We start from the raw sequence: 21755 nt of genomic DNA on the forward strand, positions 1-21755 counted from the left end.
TTCATACCCGTTCACCCCCTTCCCCCCCTTCCAACACACGTTTAAAAATAAAATGACTGGCAATTTGTTAATGAACACTGTTTTTTTTTATTACTGTTTTCACAGTAAAGTGTTGAAACTGGGATGCAGACTGTGGTGGGGAGCGGGTGTAGTGTAGTGATGCAAAGGACGCTTCTAAACTCGAGGAATGACATGCCCCTGCTTCTAGAGTGGTCCGCACTGGTGGACTGGTTGTTTCAATGGAGCCTGACACCCCTCCTGTTCGGGACTCTGTGTGTGGGGGCTATGTGACTTTCTGGCAGGGGGAGGACGGTTACAGATCCCCTGCTGCGGGAAAAACATGAAACATGAAACAAACATAAAAAAAACATGATGGAAACAGTAATTAACAAACGTATTTTTTATTAGCAACTAGACAGGGGATGAAACTGGGATGGGGGCTTGGGTGAGGCGGGAAGGAAAGGACTTATCAAATTTTGGGGAATGACAGCCTTCTGGTACTTGAGCAGTCTGCAGGGGTGGAGTGACAATTTTCACGGACTCTGCCGCCCCTCCTTCTTGGTACTTTGGGTGAGGGGGATATGGGACTTTGTGGCGGGGGAGGGTGATTACAGATAGACTGCAGCGGGGCTCTGTCCTCCGGCCTCAGGTCCTGCAGAACATCCACAAGGCGCCGGAGTGTGACCGTTTGCGCCCTCATTAGTCCAAGCAGCGTTTGAGTCGCCTGCTGGTCTTCCTGCCGCCACCTCTCCTCCCGTTTGCTGTGTGCTCGCTGGTATTGCGACATGTTCTCCCTCCACTGGGTCTGCTGGGTTGCCTCGGCTCGGGAGCAGCCCATAAGTTGTGAGAACATTTCGTCCCGTGTCCTTTTCTTTCTACTCCCAACCTGCGCCAGCCTCTGGGAGTGTGATACCAGGGTAGGTCGGGAGACAGTCACAGCTGTGGGATGGGAAAAAGGGAGTGAATTCCTGAGAGAGATAATTTTGTTGTTAATTTTTTTTTTAGTCTTTGTGAACAAGACCATGCACAGCACCTATCACATGCACACTCAGGACAAGGTCGAATTTTTGGCCTTCGCATTCAATGCCTGGGGTCTTCCAGTGCAGATCAGACAAGCGGAATTTGGGTAGCAGGCTGACATGGTAAGCCGGAGACTTGTAGCAGCTTAAAACTGTAATAATAGCACTGTCCTACTTTCACGTTCAAAGCAATGCTCCTAGCATTGGCCAGTTCCTGCTGCCAGCAATCCGGCAAGCATAAACTCTGCCCCTATCCCACCCCCTCGCGGCTGTCCCCGGGAAAGATGCCTATATGCTGCCCCTCTCCCGCCTCCACCGCATGGCTGTAAACCGCCGGTTACAGTTCTGTAAAGGAACAGGCAAGCAGTCCCAATACTAACATTCCCCTAATTCAAAGCAGGTCACCATGAGTGACATCACTCTGCGGATTTCAGAGAGCGACAAAGAACGCATGCTTCGTGAAAGCCTACAAAGACCAGGGCCGTATGCCGCCATGCTCTGCCAGGCAATGATCCCCAAGTACTTGCTGCTAGCCTGGCGCGGGAACGTTTCGTACTATGGAGGACACAACAAGGCCGCTCTCCCAAGGCACCTCATGCAAAGGCTTTCCAATTACCTCCAGGAGAGCTTCATGGAGATGTCCCATGAGGATTTCAGCTCTATCACCGGACATATAGACCGAATTTTACTGTAGCTGCACTGGCAAGGACTAAACAGTAGAGCGCCTAGGGCAAACCAATCATGATAAACCAGACATTGTTAGATTTTTTTGGCAGTAGTTGCACTACCAAAGACTAAAACTTTAAGCGCCTAGGGCAAAGTAATCATGAAAAACCCACTGTTAATATTAATGTTCTGTTCAAAATAAATCTTTACATGTTTATAACACTTACCGACTGATCCTTCCCCTGATTCTGGGTCCAGGTTAATGCCTGGGGACGGTTGGTAGGGGATCTCAGTGAGGGTGATGAAGAGATCCTGGCTGTCTGGGAAATCAGCGTTGTAAGCGCTGTCGACTGCCTCGTCCTCCTCATCTCCTTCCTCATCTTCCCCGTCCGCTAACATCTCCGAGGAAGCGGGTGTCGACAATATCCCATCCTCAGAGTCCACGGTCAGTGGTGGGGTAGTGGTGGCGGCCACACCTAGGATGGAATGCAGTGCCTCGTGGAAACGGCATGTCTGGGGCTGGGATCCGGAGCGTCCATTTGCCTCTTTGGTCTTCTGGTAGCCTTGTCTCAGCTCCTTGATTTTCATGCGGCACTGCGTTGCATCCCGGCTGTATCCTCTCTCTGTCATGGCTTTTGAGATCTTCTCGTAGATCTTTGCATTCCGTCTTTTCGATCGCAGCTCCGAAAGCACGGACTCATCGCCCCACACAGTGATCAGATCCAAGACTTCCCAATCAGTCCAGGCTGGGGCCCTCTTTCTATTTTGAGATTGCATGGCCATCTCTGCTGGAGAGCTCTGCATCGTTGCCAGTGCTGCTGAGCTCGCCATGATGTCCAAATAGGAAATGAGATTCAAACTGCCCAGACAGGAAAAGGAATTCAAATTTTCCCTGGGCTTTTCCTGTGTGGCTGGTCAGAGCATCCGAGCTCGGACTGCTGTCCAGAGCGGCAACAGAGTGGTGCACTGTGAGATAGCTCCTGGAGCTATTAGTGTCGATTTCCATCCACACTTACCCTAATTCGATATGGCCATGTCGAATTTAGTGCTACTCCCCTCGTTGGGGAGTACAGAAGTCGAATTTAAGAGACCTTTATGTTGAACTAAATAGCTTTGTTGTGTGGACGGGTGCAGAATTAATTCGATTTAACGCTGCTAAATTTGACAACCTCCTAGTGTAGACCAGGCCTTAGATCTGATTATCAGTGATTTCAGCTGTAGTGGTCACTTAACAAAACAAAGGACTATATATGGAGCCTAATCAGCTCTGTCTTTAAACAGTGGAGGGGGGGGTTCCTCAAATAGTACTGGTGACTCAGGCAGACCATCAAGCAAAACACCTGTCCCCACCCTCTCTTGCTGCCCTCAATCAGCACAGGCTAAGTACAGTTCTACTGCCCTTTACTTATACAATAAGAATAACAACATTTCATCCCCCTCCTGTGATTTGTAACCCAATCCCAGCCAAAATCTATCACTTGGGCAACACAGCTTTGTTTGCTGGATACCGAGGTAGCTTAGGTGTGAATGTAAATACTCTCTGGTCTTGAAGCCTTTCCCCCCCAGCATCATTAGCTCATTTAGACTTTGCTTATAAATCATAATTTGGCCAACATCACCAAAACGAATGTACTGACATTGTCATAAAAACACAAACTGTACAAGGAAGCTAGTCCGTTCATACTTTTCACATCTATTATACTTTTTTCAGATACATGTATTTTATCATACACTTTATATGCTTTCAAAGCATATATTAATGCTTTAATTTCAATTCAAATTTCCAGTTACCAAATTGGCAACACTGCAGGTAACTAATTCACAAAACTGGGGGGTGGGGGCTGTTGGGGAAATCCCTGGGTGGAAGACACTCTCTGCCCGGCCAGGGGGAGCTCCTAGGAGCAGGAAACGAAGGCTGCTGGCAAGGGAGCTCTGCTGCTTCCGTGCAGGACGCGGCCCCACGGGCGCTGGCACGCGCCGAGCCGAGGGACAGGCGCTGCTGCGCTCATGGGCCGCCTGAGCGTGTGACCAGCGGCCGGAGCGGAGCCCGGCCCGGCCCCGGCAGCCCGAGGGGCGCAGCCGCAGGGGCTCAGTGTTAGCGGCGGGGTTTGGGCTCCCGCCAGCGCAGCCGCTGGATCCCCCGGGCGGGCGCCAGGCGCGGGCAGGGCTGGGCCGGGGGCGGGTGCGTGGGTTGGTTGGGGCCGGGCCCGGCTCCTCCTCCTGGCGGCGGCGGCGACGGCTCCAGGGGCGGGACGTGCCGCGCTGCACGCAGCAGCGGCCGTAGCTGGGCCCCGACACCAGCCGCTGCGGAGGTGGGTACCCGCCTCGGGCCGGGCCGGGCCGCTCAGGGACGGGGCTGGGCCCCGGGACACCTGCCGAGTTCGGGTCTCCCCGGGGGAGGCGGGGCGGGCTGGGCTGGGGGTGAATTGGGGGCTCTCCCCTCATGGCCCTGTCAGGGGCTGGGCGGGGCTGATAACATCCCCCTGACATAACCCCGCCCGGGCTGGCCTCGCCTTGGCCGGGGGAGCCATGCTGGGACCTCGGGCTCCCAAAGCCTGAGCCCCTACTGCCTGCGAGCCACCCTGCCTGGCTTACCCCCTCCTTCTCCTCCAGCCCAGGCCCCTTAGGCCGCCACCTGTTAAACCAGGGGAGTGGGTCGCTGGTAGCCCCCGTGTGAGCCTCTGTTGACTGAGCTAAGAGAATGGGCCGGGTGCCAAGTCAGTGGCAGGCTGATGAGTCGTGTTGCCTAGCCCAGGGGTTCTCAAACTGGGGTCAGGACCCCTCAGGGGTCACAAGGTTATTATATGTAACAGGGGGTAGCCGTGTTAGTCTGTATCTACAAAAACAACAAGGAGTCTGGTGGCACCTTAAAGACTAACAGATTTATTTGGGCTTAAGCTTTCGTGAGTAAAAACCTCACTTCTTCGGGGGGTCACAAGCTATCAGCCTCCACCCGAAACCCCACTTTGCCTCCAGTATTTATAATGGTGTTAAATATAGAAAAAAGTGTTTTTAATTTATAAGGGGGGTTGCACTCAGAGGCTTGCTGTGTGAAAGGGGCCATCAGTACAAAAGTTTGAGAACCACTGGCCTAGCCACTACTAGAGGGATAAGAGTGTCACACCGAGTGGGTGTGGGTTACACTGACACACATTAAGGGCTTGCCTATTCCTTGTATGGTTTGAATTATACCCAGTGTAGCTTTCATTACACTAGGTATAATTCAAGCCATACAAAAACTGTGTGAAGACCGTCCCTAGCATATTTGAAAATCCGAGCATAGAAAGGGCAAGTTCTATTTTCATAGAAATGTAGGGCTTGAAAGGTCATCTAGTTCATCCGCCCATGCTGAGGGGGACTAAGTATACCCTACCATCCCCAACAGGTATTTATCCAGCCTATTCCTAAATACCTCCAATGATGCGAGTTCCACAGCCTCCCTGGAAGCTTATTCCAGAATTTTACTCTTACAGTTAGTTTTTTCCTGATATCCAGCCTGAATCTCCCATGATGCAAACTCAACTGATTACTTTTGTCTAACCATTCGTGGGCATGGAGAACAACTGATAGCTGTGTCCTCTCTATAACAACCTCTTGTATATTTGCAGACTGTTGTATTGTTCCCTCTCAGCCTTCTTTTCTAGATTAGACATGATATGGTCTGGGGTGTAGATCCCTAGTGACTTCAGCATCACCCTTGAATCCTTGAGGGAGTGGAGAACTTCATCCAACTTGTTGGATGTCCTCTCTAGTCACATGTACTTGCTATGCAATAAATATTGGATACCTGTGATCAAGAGGCACACTGTGTGGTAGAGCTAATGGCCATGGGCCATCTGATATGTTCATAGCCACCTGCGGCACCATCTTTTCTACCATCTGGTACTCTTTGATGGCTTTTCTTAGCGCTTCTCTACATTCCTGATAGAATTTGGATATGTACAGGCTTATCCTTTCCCATGCCAAAAATCTGTATTTAGCAAAAAGGGCCTTGTAGTTTGTGATACAAAATTGGAGGGAGGCAGATGAATGTGGCTTATGCCTGAAAAGATCCAGGTCTTGGAGTCCTTATTTTTCAGCATACCCTTGGTAGATCTGGTCTTTTCTTGGACCACGGACATAACCAGAGACTCTGGGGCTGGATGAGTGTAAAATTTTTGGACATTTTTGATAAATATTTTTCTACTTGCTTTGAAGTAGGGGGAAGTGAGTCTTAATGTGTTAGCTGGTTAAGGTCACCCCAATACATTTAAAAAACAAATACCTATTATCCTAGTCTAGACAGACCCCGGCATATAATGTGGGCAGGATATGTTGTGTTTAATCCAGGCTCGCACTCGGGCTGAACAAAACGAGCTAGCACATTTTTAAAGTGCTAAACTGTGTCTACACTAGGTGCAAAATTGCATTTGAATTGTTAACGCTCACATTTTTCTAGTCTAGAAAAGAGCAAGTGAAGGTTTTTCCCATGTTTAACCCAATGAGACACTTTAAATAAGACTTCCCTTTATCTGTCTCTCATTCCTGCCACAAACCATTGCCTCAGTGAGATTCTAATATGAGATCCAGCCAATTGTTACATGAATGCAAACACCCACAGATTGGGTCTGTGAACACAAGTCCACCCACGCATTTATCATTGCAGGAGTTAGGCCCAAATGTTTCTGTTTGACATACTGTTGTTGTCTTTTACTTTGTTGCACAGTGAAACATCATATACATGCTACAGTATGCTCTCAGCACTACAGTTGCTTGTCTAAGCTGTATGTGTGTACAATACAGGTCTGTTGCATCTTAGGAGCATTTAACATGCGCGATTTCAGCTTTACGCGGTCGGCAAAAACAAAACAAAAAAAAGAAAAAAATAATTTAAATAATGTTTCTGTAGTGCGGGCAATTCCGCCCGCCATTACACTCAATGTAATTTTGAGCATACGTGATTTTTGCTTTAGGCGCTGACTGCGGAACGTAACCCCAGCGTAAGATGAGACAGACCTGTATATGATCTATTTTGAGTATAATTATTTTTAATGTATGCTTGAACAAAATTAATGTTTTTAACGTGTCTGATAGACAAAATTATTATGCTGTGATGCCAGTAATGAAATCCTGATCTCTGTAAAGTGCAATAAACTCTCTGCATTAATATAATCTTAGTATGTAGTTCTGTCATCAATACCAGATAGTTAAAATTGGTTTAAATATTTTTATATAGATTATTCTTTCAATATTATGAGAATGATGAGGTAATAAGGGAAATAATCACTGGTTTTGTGTGTGGTTTTTACCTCCGACAGTTTCCAAATATAGGGGGAGCTTCTTCTTTTGATTGGGATGTAAGAACATCTGAGTCAGTGGAAAGTACTGTGGATTTTAAATATCCGGGAAGATTCTATGTAAGGGAAAAAATATGTGGTTGTAGTGAACATAAATATGAAGGGTTTTTTTTTTTATTACTTACCTCCATTTTTGTATAGTTGATTATCTCTATGTTTTTGTGGATTATATGGGATTTATCTTTTAAAAATACTTTAAATTCCATTTATCACTAAAGAGGAAAATTGACTTATAAATACTACCAATAAGACTTTCCAATATGTTCATTTTTTATAAATGTTACATAGTATAAGGAAAATTACAATACCAAGGTGAAAAGGATAGAGCAGCTGTATTGTGTTGAGAGGTAATTGGATCTAACACCAGGACTGAAATCTTTATTATGGGCTTGGCTGAATGGTCTTAGCCCATTGGCCTACTAAGCACTTGGTCACCCTTACCCTGTCTCAGAGTCTCATGAGCCTTGTCATAAGGGGACACAATTCCCAGTGAAATCAGTGTAAGTTGTAATAGTTTACTCCAGTTGTGAATTTTGCCCAGTGTATGTTTTACCATCTGTAAAGGGGGAATAAATCTCAGAATTAGTTAATGGTTGTGTGAGGTATTAAAAATTAAAAGCCCTGTATTGGCTAAGCATTACTGCGTCTGCACAGTATCACATTTTTTTTATTAAACCCATGAGATCATACTGTATGTTTTCAATACAAGGACTCAAGAGTCACAGCAGAGGGAAAGAATTAATTCATTTTATGGGGGAAAATATTAATTGGCTATTCCACCTTGAGTTCAAGTAAGGTTTTGACATGTCTGTTTCGTACTGGGAAAAAACCTGGAAAAAATGTACATATTTCAGTACTTTCTCCACAAGAGGAGGATTGGCAGTCCTTTAAATCTTGTATGTTATGTTTTATCATATTATTTGATTGCTCTGTAAATTTTAAATACTGTAGTTGTGAACTTTGTCCATAAGCAATACTTGGGCTGGATAAACGGGGTGGAGGATGAAATGGTAAATACTGAACCTCATTCTTTTTGTGACACAGAAAAGAGAGTATTTAAGAGTATATTCGCTGTATAGTCTTTGCCACATAAACGTGTATTCATATAACTTTTCATTTGATCTCTCTTTTCAGATTAAGAACTATAAAGTGATCCTGATGAGTCTCTTCCAGTTTACCAGTAGAAGGCTGGTTTCGCAAGCATATTGTGGACTTAAGCCTTCTTCTTCCAAGAAACAAAAGCTTTGCTTAGAAATGGCTCGCCCTAATTCAAGTAAGAGCACAGGAATGAATTTATATGTATTTTTCTTTCTATACTCCAGACAAATATTCTGTAAATTATTGTTCTCTCTTCCTTGCTTTCTGAGTTTTGAGTATCTTAAAGTTAAGCAGCATTGTTGCAGACCCAAAGTACTGAACAACATAAATGTTCCAAACTGGAGAGAGTATATTATATAAACATACTGCATAACGCCTGCACATATTTCCTTATTTTAAAGATTGCAAGGTCCAAACCACCAGTCTCCTTTGCTGAATCATTTTTGGCTCTGTGATTGTAGTATCAGTTCTCTGCCTTATCCCTTTGTAAAGCTATGGGAAATTAATGTTGTTTGCGCGTTCCTTGTGTTTCTGTAACTTTTTAATCTTAACTTTTGGAAACAAGTCAAATTAGTCATCATGTGGATGCAAGCTAGAAGTTTAAAAAATGTTTTGGTTGTTTAAGTGCAAGAAAATCCTATGGAAAATATAATAAATGGTATGTTTTTAAACTTTGAATTCAAATGACTGAAAAGATTAAAAAAAAAAAAAAGTTTAAAAAAAATTCCTTCTAGGCTTAGACCTAGCATGAGAAATTTCAGCCTTCAAGGTTACCTGTCCCAAGTTACAAGTGCCTGATAATGAGTGTTTAGAATGGAAATGCAGTCTCAACATTAAATACAGCATCACTACAATGAAACTGTAATAATCAGGAGGAGAATGATGATTGAATAAAAACTTGATTTGAACCTGCCTGGGCTTTAATAATAACAATCTGTATTTTAGTTTGAAAGTGAGATTCTTGGAGAGACAAGTATTTAAATGGAGAAGTGTGGCTGTGAAGCTTTGGTTTTTTTAAAAATGGGTGAAAGTCACCTTCCTTGCAATCGAGCTGAACGATTGCCAAGTTCCTGACATAGTTAGGGGTCAAAATGGCTATTCCTGGTAACACTTTTTATCATGTCGGTATTTATAAAATAAGCAATATATTTGTGTCACTGTATATTTTTGTGTGTATATTTAGATTTGTCTTGCATATTCATACAGAGTAAAATTCACTCCTCCCCTTCTGCAGTGCAGGCTTTCTGCAGGAATTGAGGTAGTGAAACCACTCCCACCAACTCACAGGTAGGGCATTGGGTAATGCTACAGCTGTTCAAATCCAGGTGATAATCTACATGAAAATCTTTCATCAGAAGAGTTAGTTTAACTTGAATACAACAAGCAAGAGCTTTTAGATCAAGGATTCTCAAACTTCATTGCACTGCGACCCCCTTCTGACAACAAAAATTGCTACATGACCCCAGGACGGGGGAACCAAACCTGAGTTTGCCCAAGCCCTACAGCCCAGGATGGGGTAGGGGGGGCCAGAGCCCGAGCCCCATCGCCCTGTGTGATGGGGGGCCAAAACTGACGCCCAGGAGCTTCAGCCGCAGGCAGGGGCCCTGTAACCTAAGCCCCGCCACCCGTGGCTGAAGCCCTCAGGTTTCAGCCGCGTGTGGTGGGGCTTGGACTCCAGCTTTGGCCCTGGGCCTCAGCAAGTGTAAGCCAGCCCTGGCAACCCCACTAAAATAGGGTTGCGACCCACTTTGGGGTCCTGACCCCCAATTTAAGAACCACTGTTTTAGATTGTAATAGTAAAATACAAATGGTCAGTATTGAAGGTCCACCTCCACAGTCACTTTCTAGGAGGGATGTGGTCTGGTTTGAGCTATGAGATTGGGAAGGTCACGTAACATCTGTCAATTTAAAGGATTGCTGTTGACATACAAATCATATTTCTTTTTGCAAATATCTTGTTTGCTATAGTTCAAGGAAACATCTAAGATGACTATAATTAAATGAGATTAGAGATGCTAATATTTTTTATTTTTCAGTTTGTGCATTTGACAAGCCCTTTGTGTATTAGTTGAATTCTTTGCTCTTTGTAATCAGTCACTTTTCCAAGCTACTTGTGTGGATTTTTCACACATTACTGGGAAAATGACTGATAAATGTAAATGCAAACTAAAAATTGACAAGGTAACTCAGAGGCAGGTGTTGTACCTTAAACTATTTTCAATTAATGTTTTTTACACTAACTAGATTTTAGTTTGTGTCTTCCTTGTAATTAGCATAATGTATGAAGAATTTTAAGATGGTTGTATCACAGGTCAGGGTAACTACATCTGTATTTCCCCTCAGTGGTCCAGCAAGGGCACCCACTCTCAAGCTTCCCAGCCATTGTCTTTCTGGGTGGAGACCCGCATCTCTTTCCCTTCTGACTGGGGTATTTCCAGGCTGCACAGTTCCCTGATTTCACTGTGTTATTCCCAGCACAGACAGGTTGCCCAAGGACACCTGCTTGCTTTCTCCTCAGCGATGGTTAACAGATGTAATTGCTATAGTTATAAAGTAGCACACAGCACTTCCCCTGCAAGCCTATTTTATTCTTACGGTAAAAAGCGTTACCGAGAAAACATACTAAAACCAATAAAAGAACCTACATGCATGCTAATAAGCTTACCAGCCATCACCCCAACCCTAACATTGGCTATGGGAGGAGGAGTCCTTCAGCTTCCCCCCCGCCCACCGATTTCCTTTGTGATCACAAGATTATCACAGCCACAGTGCAGAACTAGCACCTGTTCTTATGGGGCCTCACTAGGCCCAGTCCTTTCAACCCTAATCTAAAGATTGGGGCCTTCCTTGGAAGCCCTTAGACAGTTTAAACCCGGGCTGTTTATCCAATCCTTTCATTGTCCTTTGGTCCCTGGAGAATCCAGTTTGAATTAGTTATATGCAGACCTCGGGGGAGGGGTGTGGCTTCAAAGGGGGAAGTAGTATATTAGCATCCCTCTCCTACTAGAGAAGGTATATACAATGCCACAGTATCACATACACAATTGCATTTTTAATGCAGTGTAACTCAAAAGTATTAACCCTAACTCAATAAGGTTTAACTTAATTCAGTAAAGTTTATCTTAATTCCATAAGGTTTGTTCAGGATATTGTCAGCCTGTCACCCCTTGGTTGAAAGGGGTTTACATATAACTAGAAATTACAGCATTTCAGAATTATTATTATATCCCTGTTAATTCCAGCATAGGGACTTTTGTTTAAGGCCTCAGTCTTCCAAACACTTAACATGTGTACTTAACTTCATGCACAAGAGTAGTTCTCTTGCAGCTAGTAGGGCTACTTGTGTGCATAAGTGTTTACAAGATCAGGGCTTAAAATGGTTTCTCATGGATAACACTTCTAATTGTGATCTACAGAACATCAGGAAAGAATAGCTATTCTAAAATTAAAAGTATGCCTGTTTTGCCCAATAGCCACGTTTGTGCTTGTATGCCCATTGCTATATATCTGAGTGATTAAATGGTCTCTTTAAAAATGAAACAAAACTGGTGAATCAATTATTGTTAATTTTTTCCATTATATTTAGATATGGCGGATTTTCGAGAAGTGTTTGCCAAAGCAAAGCATATAGCCATTATTACAGGGGCTGGTGTTAGTGCCGAGAGTGGTGTTCCTACCTTCAGAGGCACAGGGGGCTACTGGAGAAAATGGCAAGCTCAGGTATGTAGTTGGGCTAGGCATTTGATGAGCCACTATTATTTCTTTAATTCAGATGTGCCATTACAATGAGTCAGAAGCAGCTACCTATTTAAAGGATTGTAGTGCTCCCACAGTGCTCCAGTAGTGACAAAATGTTCTCTGCTCAGCCATCTCTGCAGCTTCTTTCTCACGCGCTCCACTGTGATAGCCTCATGCAACTGCAACTTCTCTTTTTCACTGGTCAGCACAACAGTCTTAGCAGTCTTGGAGACACTTAGGGGTCCACCTTGCTGCTTCCCTGCTTGCCTTTTTCCCGCAGGACACCTCTCCCTTTCTAAATTCAGACAAATATAAAAAACAGGGATGGAGAGTATTGAGTACATGTTTGTTTGTTTGTTTGTTTGTTTGATTGCTTCTTGTCTTGATGCTTTTGTCTGTCATACTCTGACAACTTCCTACTGCAACCTGCTGTCTGTGCTCCTTCTGTGGCTCAAAATTAACTTGATTTAATGTTCCCTTTCTTATATTTGCACTGCTATCATAATCAATTTTGTGTGTGTGTGTGTAAGATAATGCTCATGAAAGATTTAATTCTTCTGGAAACTAGAGCAGCTGTGTAGTTATCCAGTTACTGATATGATAAAAATGCACCTGTATTTCTTTCAGTAATTGTGCATTTAAATACAGTATATTTATATAAATGTTGTTTTTTTCATATGAGAACTTTGACATATTAATGTTCAATCTTTATGTAGCACTGCAAGTATATAGTTCAGATGGATTTATTTGAATGAGCTTTCTCCCCCTATCGTTTAAACAAGAAAACTGAATGCTAAACCCATATTAATGCAGAATTATGGCTGAGATTTTATAGGCATGCAGAGACAAAGTATTAGTTGCTGCCAGAATGAAAGCCTATTATTTGGCTACATTATATATAAATTAAGGCAGAATTGAAATTACCAGTAGCACAAAATATATCATGCAAAGGTATCCAGTTTTATGGCTTCTTTAGTGCATATAAAATATTAACTATTATGTTGCACTTAATTTCTTTGTTTTTCTTTTGTATTGTGTTTGTACTCTCAAGAGGAGGCTTGGTTGGGCAGTGTAGAATGAGTTGTGTGTGCACAGTGTAAAAGCAGAGAATTCTGGATAATATTACAGTAAAATTATATGCAACTTTGAATGGCCTTATTTCATTGCATAAAATACAGTATTTATGGATCCATAATTATAAGGCCATAAGGAACAGTTAGGATCATCTAGTTGGGCCTCCTATATAACACTGACTTATCATGGCCCTATAGAAAAAGGAGGACTGATTCTGGCTATTGACTTGTATTCTTGTTAGATATAGCTGGTTACAAATACTGTGATGTTATTATCTTGTCATCTACATAATAACTAGAGCTGTCGATTAATCGCAGTTAACTCACATGATTGCGATTAATCCCAGTTTTAATCTCACTGTTAAACAATTGAAATGTATTTGCTACATTTTCATATATATTGTATTCTGTGTGTTGTAAATTAAATCAATGTGCATATTACTTTTGATTACAATATTTGTACTGTAAAAATAATAAACAAAAGAAATAGTATTTTTCAGTTCACCTAATACAAGTGCTGTAGTGTAATCTTTGTCTTGAGAGTGCAATTTACAAATGTATATATTATTTTGTTACATAACTGCACTCCAAAACAGAACAATGTAAAACTTCAGAGCCCCCAAGTCCACTCAGTCCTACTTCTTGTTCAGCCAATTGCTAAGACAAACAAGTTTGTTTACATTTACTGGAGATAATGCTGCCCTCTTCTTACTTACAATGTCACCAGAAAGTGAGAACAGGCATTTGCATGGCACTTTTGTGGCCAGCATTGCAAGGTATTTATGTGCCAGATATGCTAAACATTCATATGCTCCTTCATGCTTCAACCACCATTCCAGAGGACATGCTTCCATGCTGATGATGCTTGTTAAAAAAAATAATAATGCGTTAATTAAATTTTAGACTGAACTCCTTGGGTAGAATTGTATGTCCCCTGCTCTGTTTTACTGGCATATATTTCATGTTATAGCAGTCTTGGATGAGGAACCAGCACGTTCATTTTAAGAACACTTTCACGCAAAGAAGGTACCAATGTGAACTTTCTAAAGATAGCTACAGCACTCGACCCAAGGTTTAAGAATCTGAAGTGTCTTCCAAAATCTGAGAGGGACGAGGTGTGGAGCATGCTTTCAGAAGTCTTAAAAGAGCAACACTCCGATGCGAAAACTACAGAACCCGAACCACCATAAACAGAAAATCAACCTTCTGCTGGTGGCATCTGACTCAGATAAGAAAATGAATATGCTTCAGTCCACACTGCTTTGGCTTGTTATTGAGCGGAACCTGTCATCAGCATGGACACATGTCACCTGGAATGATGGTTGAAGCATGAAGGGAGATACGATCTTTAGTGCATCTGGCACGTAAATATCTTGCGACGCCAGCTACAACAGTGCCATGAGAATGCCTGATCTCACTTTCAGGTGACATTGTAAACAAGAAGTAGGCAGCATTATCTCCTGCAAATGTAAACAAACTTGTTTGTCTGTGCGATTGGCTGAACAAGAAGTAGGACCGAGTAGGCTTGCAGGCTCTAAAATTTTATATTGTTTTATTTTTGAATGCAGTTTTTTGTACCTAATTCTACATTTGTAAGATCAACTTTCATGATAGAGATTGCACTATAGTATTTGTATGAGATGAATTGAAAAATACTTCCTTTTGTTTATTTACAGTGCAAACTACTTGTAATCAAAAATAAATATAAAGTGAGCACTGAAGACTTTGTATTCTGTGTTGTAATTGAAATCAATATATGTGAAAATGTAGAAACCATCCAAAAATATTTAAATAAATGGTATTCTATTATTTAATAGTGTGATTAATAATGCAATTAATTTTTTAATTGTTTGACATCCCTAATAGTAGATACAGTCACATATAAGTTATTATCAGGTGTAGTTGTTTTGCTCTTATTACTAATGAATGAATTTTTTTTTCAGGAACTGGCTACCCCAGAAGCCTTTGCAAGGAACTCCTCCCGTGTGTGGGAATTTTATCATTACCGTCGGGAGCTGATGTTGAGTAAACAACCAAATCCAGCTCATATTGCCATTGCCGAGTGTGAAGCCAGACTGAGCAAACAGGGAAGGAGTGTTGTGGTCATTACTCAGAACATTGATGAGCTCCACAGAAAGGCAGGCACAAAACACCTCTTAGAAATTCATGGTTAGTATTAACGCACACATACACTAGAACTGATCAGAAGATGGAGGGCGGAGTTTCTACTGAAATCTTTGAATTTTTGCAGAAAATGAAATTTTCAGTCAAAAACGTCAACTGAAAACCAAAACCATTTTTATTCAGAAATGCCACGTGCCTAGTGGCCCAGTGGTCCAGTTCTCCTTTATGGGTCTGGCTTCCTGGCCAGATTACATCTCCCGTTACACATTGTGGCCAAGGCCTCCCATGATGCACTATGGCTGCTTAGCAAGAGGGGACACCAGGGTGCAGCATGGGAGATGTAGTCTGGGATGAGTGCATGAGACACCTGCACTATCGCTCGCAAGAGGTGCTCTGGTGGCATTTCCAAAAAAATTTTTTGATTTTCAGGTGTTCGAGTTTTAGATTAAAAGTCAACATTTTTCAGGGAAAGCAGACACTTTTTTTCATAAACAGTTGTTTTGTTGAAAACCCAATTTCTGTCAAGCACTTGAGATGGAAAATTTCTACCAATCTAAATGCATGTGTAGCGCCGACAGACCCCAGTTGTCAGCGGGCAGGATCGAACCTGGGACCTCTGGAGCTTAGTGCATGAGCCTCTATCGCATGAGCTAAAAGTCAACTGGCTATTAGCTAAGGCTGTAGAGCAGACTCATTTAACTCTCTCTCGCTAAGTGGTCTTGGTGCCACTAGATGGGACAGAACACCACACGAAGGAGGTGTGTGGGTTAACATGTACTTACTCTGACCAACTATTGCTGAACTTGTCATCACCTGCTGTCTCTTCCCTTTGTTGTTTGTCATTTTGTTTTTTATACTGACAATGGTACTGGAACTGTCTCTCTCTTAACACTTTCTCCTTACATGTCTCAGATCCACTTGGATGAATATACTCATACAATAGAACTTAGCTTATTTATCCTAAAGGGTAGGAATTACAAATTATTGAGTTTTCCAGTTCCTGAGCAGGGATAATACATCACAAAGTATTTTGTTCACTTATTCTGATAAGTGTAGTTTAATTTTGATTATAATTCATTTTTACAAAATATACTACACTATATTACGAAGTCTTAGTAATGTCAGGCCTCACTATATCATTCGCTGTTAATTATTTGAGAAGTCAGAGGTACCTTTTTTGAACATTTTTTGTGCAAATTATAAAGTGTGTGTTTTAACACAGTTCTCCTGTATGCAGAAGGAAATGCTACCATCATAAGTCATCCTTCTTAGCCAGATTGCAAACAATTCCCATTTTTTTTTGTTTAAAAAAAAAACAAAAAAGAAAAACGTTCAGCAATACTGTGATAATCATCTAGATGTCATGAGATAAACCATAGTCTACTAGAGGGGCCATTTCTCTGGTTCAGCATGGCAGTTTCTATTAAACTTGCACTCCTGCCTTTGCTATCTTGGCTTTGGGAATACATATGCTATTGGTTTCTTTGACTGCCAATCAAAAATGTTTTATGTACATGCTCTATAATAAACTAATTCACAGTGCTGCCAAGCTGGAATTTCTTAGTTCTGTGTTCCTGTAACTTAAACTGCCCACAAGATATATTCTCCAATGTCAAATAAGGGAACACTTGGGATGGATATAACTGTTTGCATGCGTAACCACATCTGAAAGTCATTGTTTGATATTAAAATCTGGAATTGCTGCTTTGTGCATTTCAGGTAGCTTATTCAAAACCCGATGCACCAGCTGTGGAAATGTGGCAAAGAATTACAAGAGTCCAATATGTCCAGCTTTGGCTGGGAAAGGGTAATATATTGTGAAACCCATACTTTCTCTTTTTCAGTTTGCTACTTATTTATTATCTTTAGCAGAGTAAATATTTTCAGAGCTGGGCTGGGTTTTAGCCAGGTGTCCCCCATTTACCTCAGTGGGAATCGGGTTTAAAGCCCACATGATGCTTTGAAAACATAGGATATATTGTTTCATTAATTCTAGCTTTATTCACTGAGAATTGGGGGGATGTCAGACCTCTGAAACAGCTCACTGCTAAAGCGCACACGGGGCTTAGCCATGTTTTTCCAAGTTTTTTAAGTAACGATCTTACTTACAGGAAGTTAGCAGAATAAGTTTGTTAAAAATAACCCACTAGCAGAGACTAACCGGGATCCAGTTATGTGTTATGTATTTAGGTTTATATTTTATATCTCTCATTAAAGTGTTTTTTTTTTTTTTGAATGTTCATTTACCTCCTGTGACACCAAGCCCCATTTGTGGTTCACTACTGTGTGTCAGCAAATCTTGTCAGGCCTGACATACTCACTACACCTACCACACTGGTAAAATTCAGAACTGGGAATGTATTTGGGGTCACCTTGATGGTTGTAACCAAGGCTAGTGGAAGCCAGAGTGAGGTTCAGAGCTGCTGAACCAGGGCTGTTTAGCACACAAACACAGGGTGTGACCTGCATGCTTGTAGGTAGGCTGGGAGCTACAGCAGCAAAATACCCTGTTTCCCCGAAAATAAGACATCCTCCGAAAATAAGGCCTACTTACAGTTTTGCCTCTCGTTGTAATATAAGGCATCCCCCCGATAATAAGACCTCCCCGATAATAAGGCATCCACCGATAATAAGGCATTTTTTATTTCTGAAAAATAAGACATCCCCTGAAAATAAGACCTAGCGCATCTTTGGGAGCAAAAATTAATATAAGACACTGTCTTATTTTCGGGGAAACAGGGTATTGTAAGGCACCCAGGATTGCAGGACAAGTGGTGACAGTCCCCTACTGGTCTGGATTGCCACTGAATGCAGTGACACCTGCAGAAGAGGAAAAATGAAAGATGTTTAACAGCAAATCTGGGAAGTTCCAAAACCAACAAGCTGTATTTCAAAGATCAATTAAGATTCCTGAGTGACACATCAAATACAATTTTCTGTCAAATACAAATTATATCAGTAATGAGCACTTTAATGACACATCAATTATTTCAAAGGTGAGGCCACATAATGTCATATGTTTGGCTATTGAACTACAGCTACACCCTTATTCTCAAGAAACAGCAATGGGTCCTTTTATTTTTCTGATATATTAACTAATATCCCCATATACCAATATTCCTTGAAATATTTAGATATCAAAATCAAAAATACATTAAAATTCCCCCAGCGATCCATGTCTCTCAGTTGTGGTTGATATGATAAAATACATATTTTGTTTAAAAAAATATTGTGGAAGGTGTAGTGTAACCTTCAAGATGTCCTTACCTATTTTTTTTATTTGCTTTCAAGTACTTCAGTTTTGTAAATGGTGTGATATATGGATACATTGCTGTCACTTAGCAACCTTGACTGGATTTGAAGCAAAGTTTTCTAGTTTTGGAAACTTTTAGTGTTGGACTCTAGGAAATGAAACATTGGTTCTGTGCACGAGATTTTGACCAGATGAATTAAATGGTTATGTACTATTTCTCCTTTCCTCACTTTCCCCTTTTTAAAATTTTTGCCACTCTGTCATCAGAAACAAAAGTTCAGAAGTTTTGGAGGCTGCTGAAAATGTGTTTTAGGGAGGAACCCTTTGTCCAAATCACTTCACATTTAGTAGAAAACATCTATCTCCACCTCAGTCTTAATCTGACAGTTTTTAGACTCCTATTCCTTTGTTGTGGATTTTGGAGATAGGAGAACTATCAGGCTTGTAGTAAAAGCTTGATTATAACCTTAACTTTGGAATGGCTTTGGTGCTCCATAATATCACAAGATATAAAGGTGGTGTATGAAAAATTGTTGATCCTAAATCTTACACAAAAGTGTATATCCGTTCCATTAGAACAAACCTTTTAGATGGTCTGGAACCATCAAGTTGAGTGGTTACTATCCTATGTTACCATGTGAACTTGTTACCTTTATCCCCTTTTCTTCCTCCCATCCTTTCTACCGTTTGTTATGCTCATTTGTTCATCTTGTCTTAAATTAGATAGTAAGCAATTCGATACAGGGATTGTCTTTCTATAGGTATGTCTACACTACATGCTTCTTTTGGTAGAGTGTAGAATACATACACTATGCTCCCTCCTAGCATGGGTATAAATAGCAATGTAAACCGTGAGGCACCGCTTAGGTGAGTAAAGTAAAGACACACCTGAACCCTGTGGCTGTGTACCTGGGTATATACACCCTACACAGCTCTCTACTCACCCAAGTAGTGCCTCCGATGTCTACACTATTATTTTTAGCAGTATAGTGTCCTGCAGTTGCTTCCTCACTGCTGGAGTCTTTTCCTGCCACAGGGACCTTCCAGAGCCTTTTCCTGCCACAGAAAGAGACTTTGGCAGCAGGGAATGGCTCTGGCATGGGGGAGGCAGTGGGGAAAGGCTCTGACAGGTTCCCCTACAGCCAGAGCCTTTCACTGACAAGTGTAGTTACACACTGCAGTGTGGAGGCAACCTGCTTTTCATTATGGCATGTAGCTACACATTTCCTATGCACTGTGGCCTGTATATTTTTACAGCACCTTGCAATCAATCCTGATCGTGTCTCGGGGACTTATGTGTTACAGCAGTACAAATAATAAATAACAATTTGCATGTAGCCTACAGAAAGTAGAACTTCAGGTAAAAATGATGGTAAATCTGACTTCCGTCATTTAACAAGTAATTTCCTTCTAGATCTCCTGAAGAGAAGAGCTGCTTCAAGTTAAAGGCCAGGTCTACACTCGGAGCAGTTTGCTACTGTATAATATAGCAGCAAAACACTCTTTGTGTGAACATAGTTTATGCTGGCAAAGTTGTGCTTTTGCTGGTACAGCTTATTCCAGCTGTACTGAATGAAATAAACTATACTGGTAAAAGTGCAGTTTTTCTAGTATAATGGGGTCTATGCTAAGTGCCTTGTGCCAGCACAGCTACGTCAGTCAGGAGTCACATTTCTTCACACCCCTGACTGACATAGCTATGCCCTTTGTAGTTCATACCTAGCCAAAGATGACCTACAAAGGGAAGATTGGATTTGTGCCCACTTTTGCTGCTTTATGACATATGAAGAAGATCTAAAACTCTTTTTTTTTTTTAACCTTTATATTAAGGATATCAAATCTGGTCTCTCTGAATTTGCTTGATGGCATGTGGTGATGGGGGAAAAATGGAGAGAGAATTTTGGAATTTTCTCACCTCTTAGTTGAAAACATGGGGGCATTAGATCCAAACATGTCTTTTCTTCCAGTTGCATTAGGCCTGGTCTACACACACAATTTGTATTGGTATAACTATTTTGGTTAGATCTGTGATTTTTTTTGTTTTTTATTTAACCAATTACAGTTATGCTGGTACAGCTCTGAGGGAGGACACAATTATACTAGTGGGGATGCACTTACACCAGTTCAGCTTATTCCCCTTCCTGAACAGGAATAAACTATACTGTTAATAACTGTATCCATGCTAGGAGTGTTGTACCAAAATAACTGTATACCAATAAAGTGCTATACATTTTGTGTGGAGGGAAAAAACTTAGTTAAATAGGCATGAAAAAAAAAACAGTATTTTAAATGGTCTGACTGAAAATTACATTTCCCCTCAATATCAGGTTTCACTTCCTTGGTATCTGTGTAGTGATACTCTTGCCCCATCTGTGGTCATATAGTGTTGTCCCAGGTGGACAAGTCTTGAATTTCTCATATGTGACAAAATCAAGAAAAAAATGTGTTTTGAAGGAAGAAAAAGCCCTTCCCAGGACTTTTTACATTAGAGAGAAGCAAAAAAAAAAAAGAAGAAAAAGGGGGGGGGGCATACGTGCATTCCCCCATGCCCTTTGTGGTGCTCCACATAAGTGGAAACCACCCTTTTTTGTGCCTCGCACCTGAGCCCTATTATTGTTCTTGCCATTCTAAAACCAATGATGAGCCTGTTTTACTGACTTTAGTGTTGTAGTATATATATTTATTTCCTACGGCTACTAAACCACCTTGATTTGCGAGAGTGCTCTGGAGAAATACATTTTACTTGTAAAAGCATTTTGTTTGGTACATAAAATGTTTTTTTATTTTTTGACTTCAGTGCTCCAGACCCTGAAATAGAAGATGCCAAGATTCCAGTGGAAAATCTTCCTCGGTGAGTGCTGACTTTCATCTCTTTTCACCACACCAACATGATCCCCCTCAAATTGCACAAGTACTTTGAAAGGATGCCTCCACAAATGAATTTATTAATATTATTTACATAGCATCAGAAGAACGTGAAAGTTCTTACAAAATGAGAGACAGAACAAGTCTACACTACAGACTTATATCAGTATAACTGTGTCACTCAGGGGTCTGAAAAATCCACCCCTAAATGACGTAGGTATACCGACCTAACCCCCGGGATAGACAGCGCTGTGTTGGCCAGAGAGCGTCTCCTGTTGACATAGCTACTGCCTCTTGCAGAGGTGGATTAACTATGCTGATGGGAGAAGCTCTGCCCTCAGCATAGGAGTGTCTTCACTTAAGCTCTGCATTGGTGCAGCTGCCCCAGTGCCGCGTTTTAAGTGTAGACCTGCCCATAGTGCAAAACATCTTAAATTTAAACATAACATTACAAGAGATAACTGACAAAGGAAATGTGGATAGGGGTTATAGTGAAGAAAAATAGGTTGCTTATTTATGTGTAAGCATCTGGTAAAGACTAGGCTAAATGAATAGATTGTTTAGCAAGTGGGGAACTGAACAG

General features: G+C 41.7%; 2 protein-coding genes across 3 annotated transcripts in view; one reads left to right on the top strand and one right to left on the bottom strand.

Moving 5' to 3' along the window:
- Positions 1 to 434: 434 nt before the first annotated feature.
- LOC128831674 (uncharacterized) lies at positions 435 to 3868 on the bottom strand. Its single transcript, XM_054018327.1, has 2 exons — positions 1913 to 3868; positions 435 to 939 (listed from the first exon to the last, which is right to left on the bottom strand). The coding sequence occupies exons 1-2, from the start codon at positions 2514 to 2516 to the stop codon at positions 470 to 472; spliced, it is 1074 nt and encodes a 357-aa protein (XP_053874302.1). The 5' UTR covers positions 2517 to 3868; the 3' UTR covers positions 435 to 469.
- Positions 3869 to 3890: 22 nt separating this feature from the next.
- Positions 3891 to 21755, top strand: part of SIRT5 (sirtuin 5) — a 30681-nt gene continuing 12816 nt past the window's right edge. Inside the window, exons 1-6 of one of the 2 annotated variants that reach the window (XM_054018329.1) lie at positions 3891 to 3997; positions 8156 to 8294; positions 11706 to 11839; positions 14874 to 15099; positions 16774 to 16861; positions 21105 to 21158. In XM_054018329.1, the coding sequence (XP_053874304.1) occupies positions 8180 to 8294; positions 11706 to 11839; positions 14874 to 15099; positions 16774 to 16861; positions 21105 to 21158 (617 nt within the window). In that variant the 5' untranslated portion in view covers positions 3891 to 3997; positions 8156 to 8179. Of the gene's footprint in view, positions 3998 to 8155; positions 8295 to 9353; positions 9407 to 11705; positions 11840 to 14873; positions 15100 to 16773; positions 16862 to 21104; positions 21159 to 21755 lie in introns of those variants that run through there. The other variant, XM_054018328.1, reaches the window with a different exon arrangement.

This window comes from Malaclemys terrapin, chromosome 2, assembly GCF_027887155.1.
Source record: "Malaclemys terrapin pileata isolate rMalTer1 chromosome 2, rMalTer1.hap1, whole genome shotgun sequence".
NCBI classification, from domain to species: domain Eukaryota; kingdom Metazoa; phylum Chordata; order Testudines; family Emydidae; genus Malaclemys; species Malaclemys terrapin.

What these genes read in the sequence shown, in the direction of transcription:
- LOC128831674 (XM_054018327.1), bottom strand. Translation starts at nt 2,516, where the DNA reads ATGGCGAGCTCAGCAGCACTGGCAACGATGCAGAGCTCTCCAGCAGAG. An exon ending in ATCAGGGGAAGGATCAGTCG is followed by an intron (nt 940 to 1,912) that starts GTAAGTGTTATA and finishes CCCATCCCACAG; the next exon opens with CTGTGACTGTCTCCCGACCT.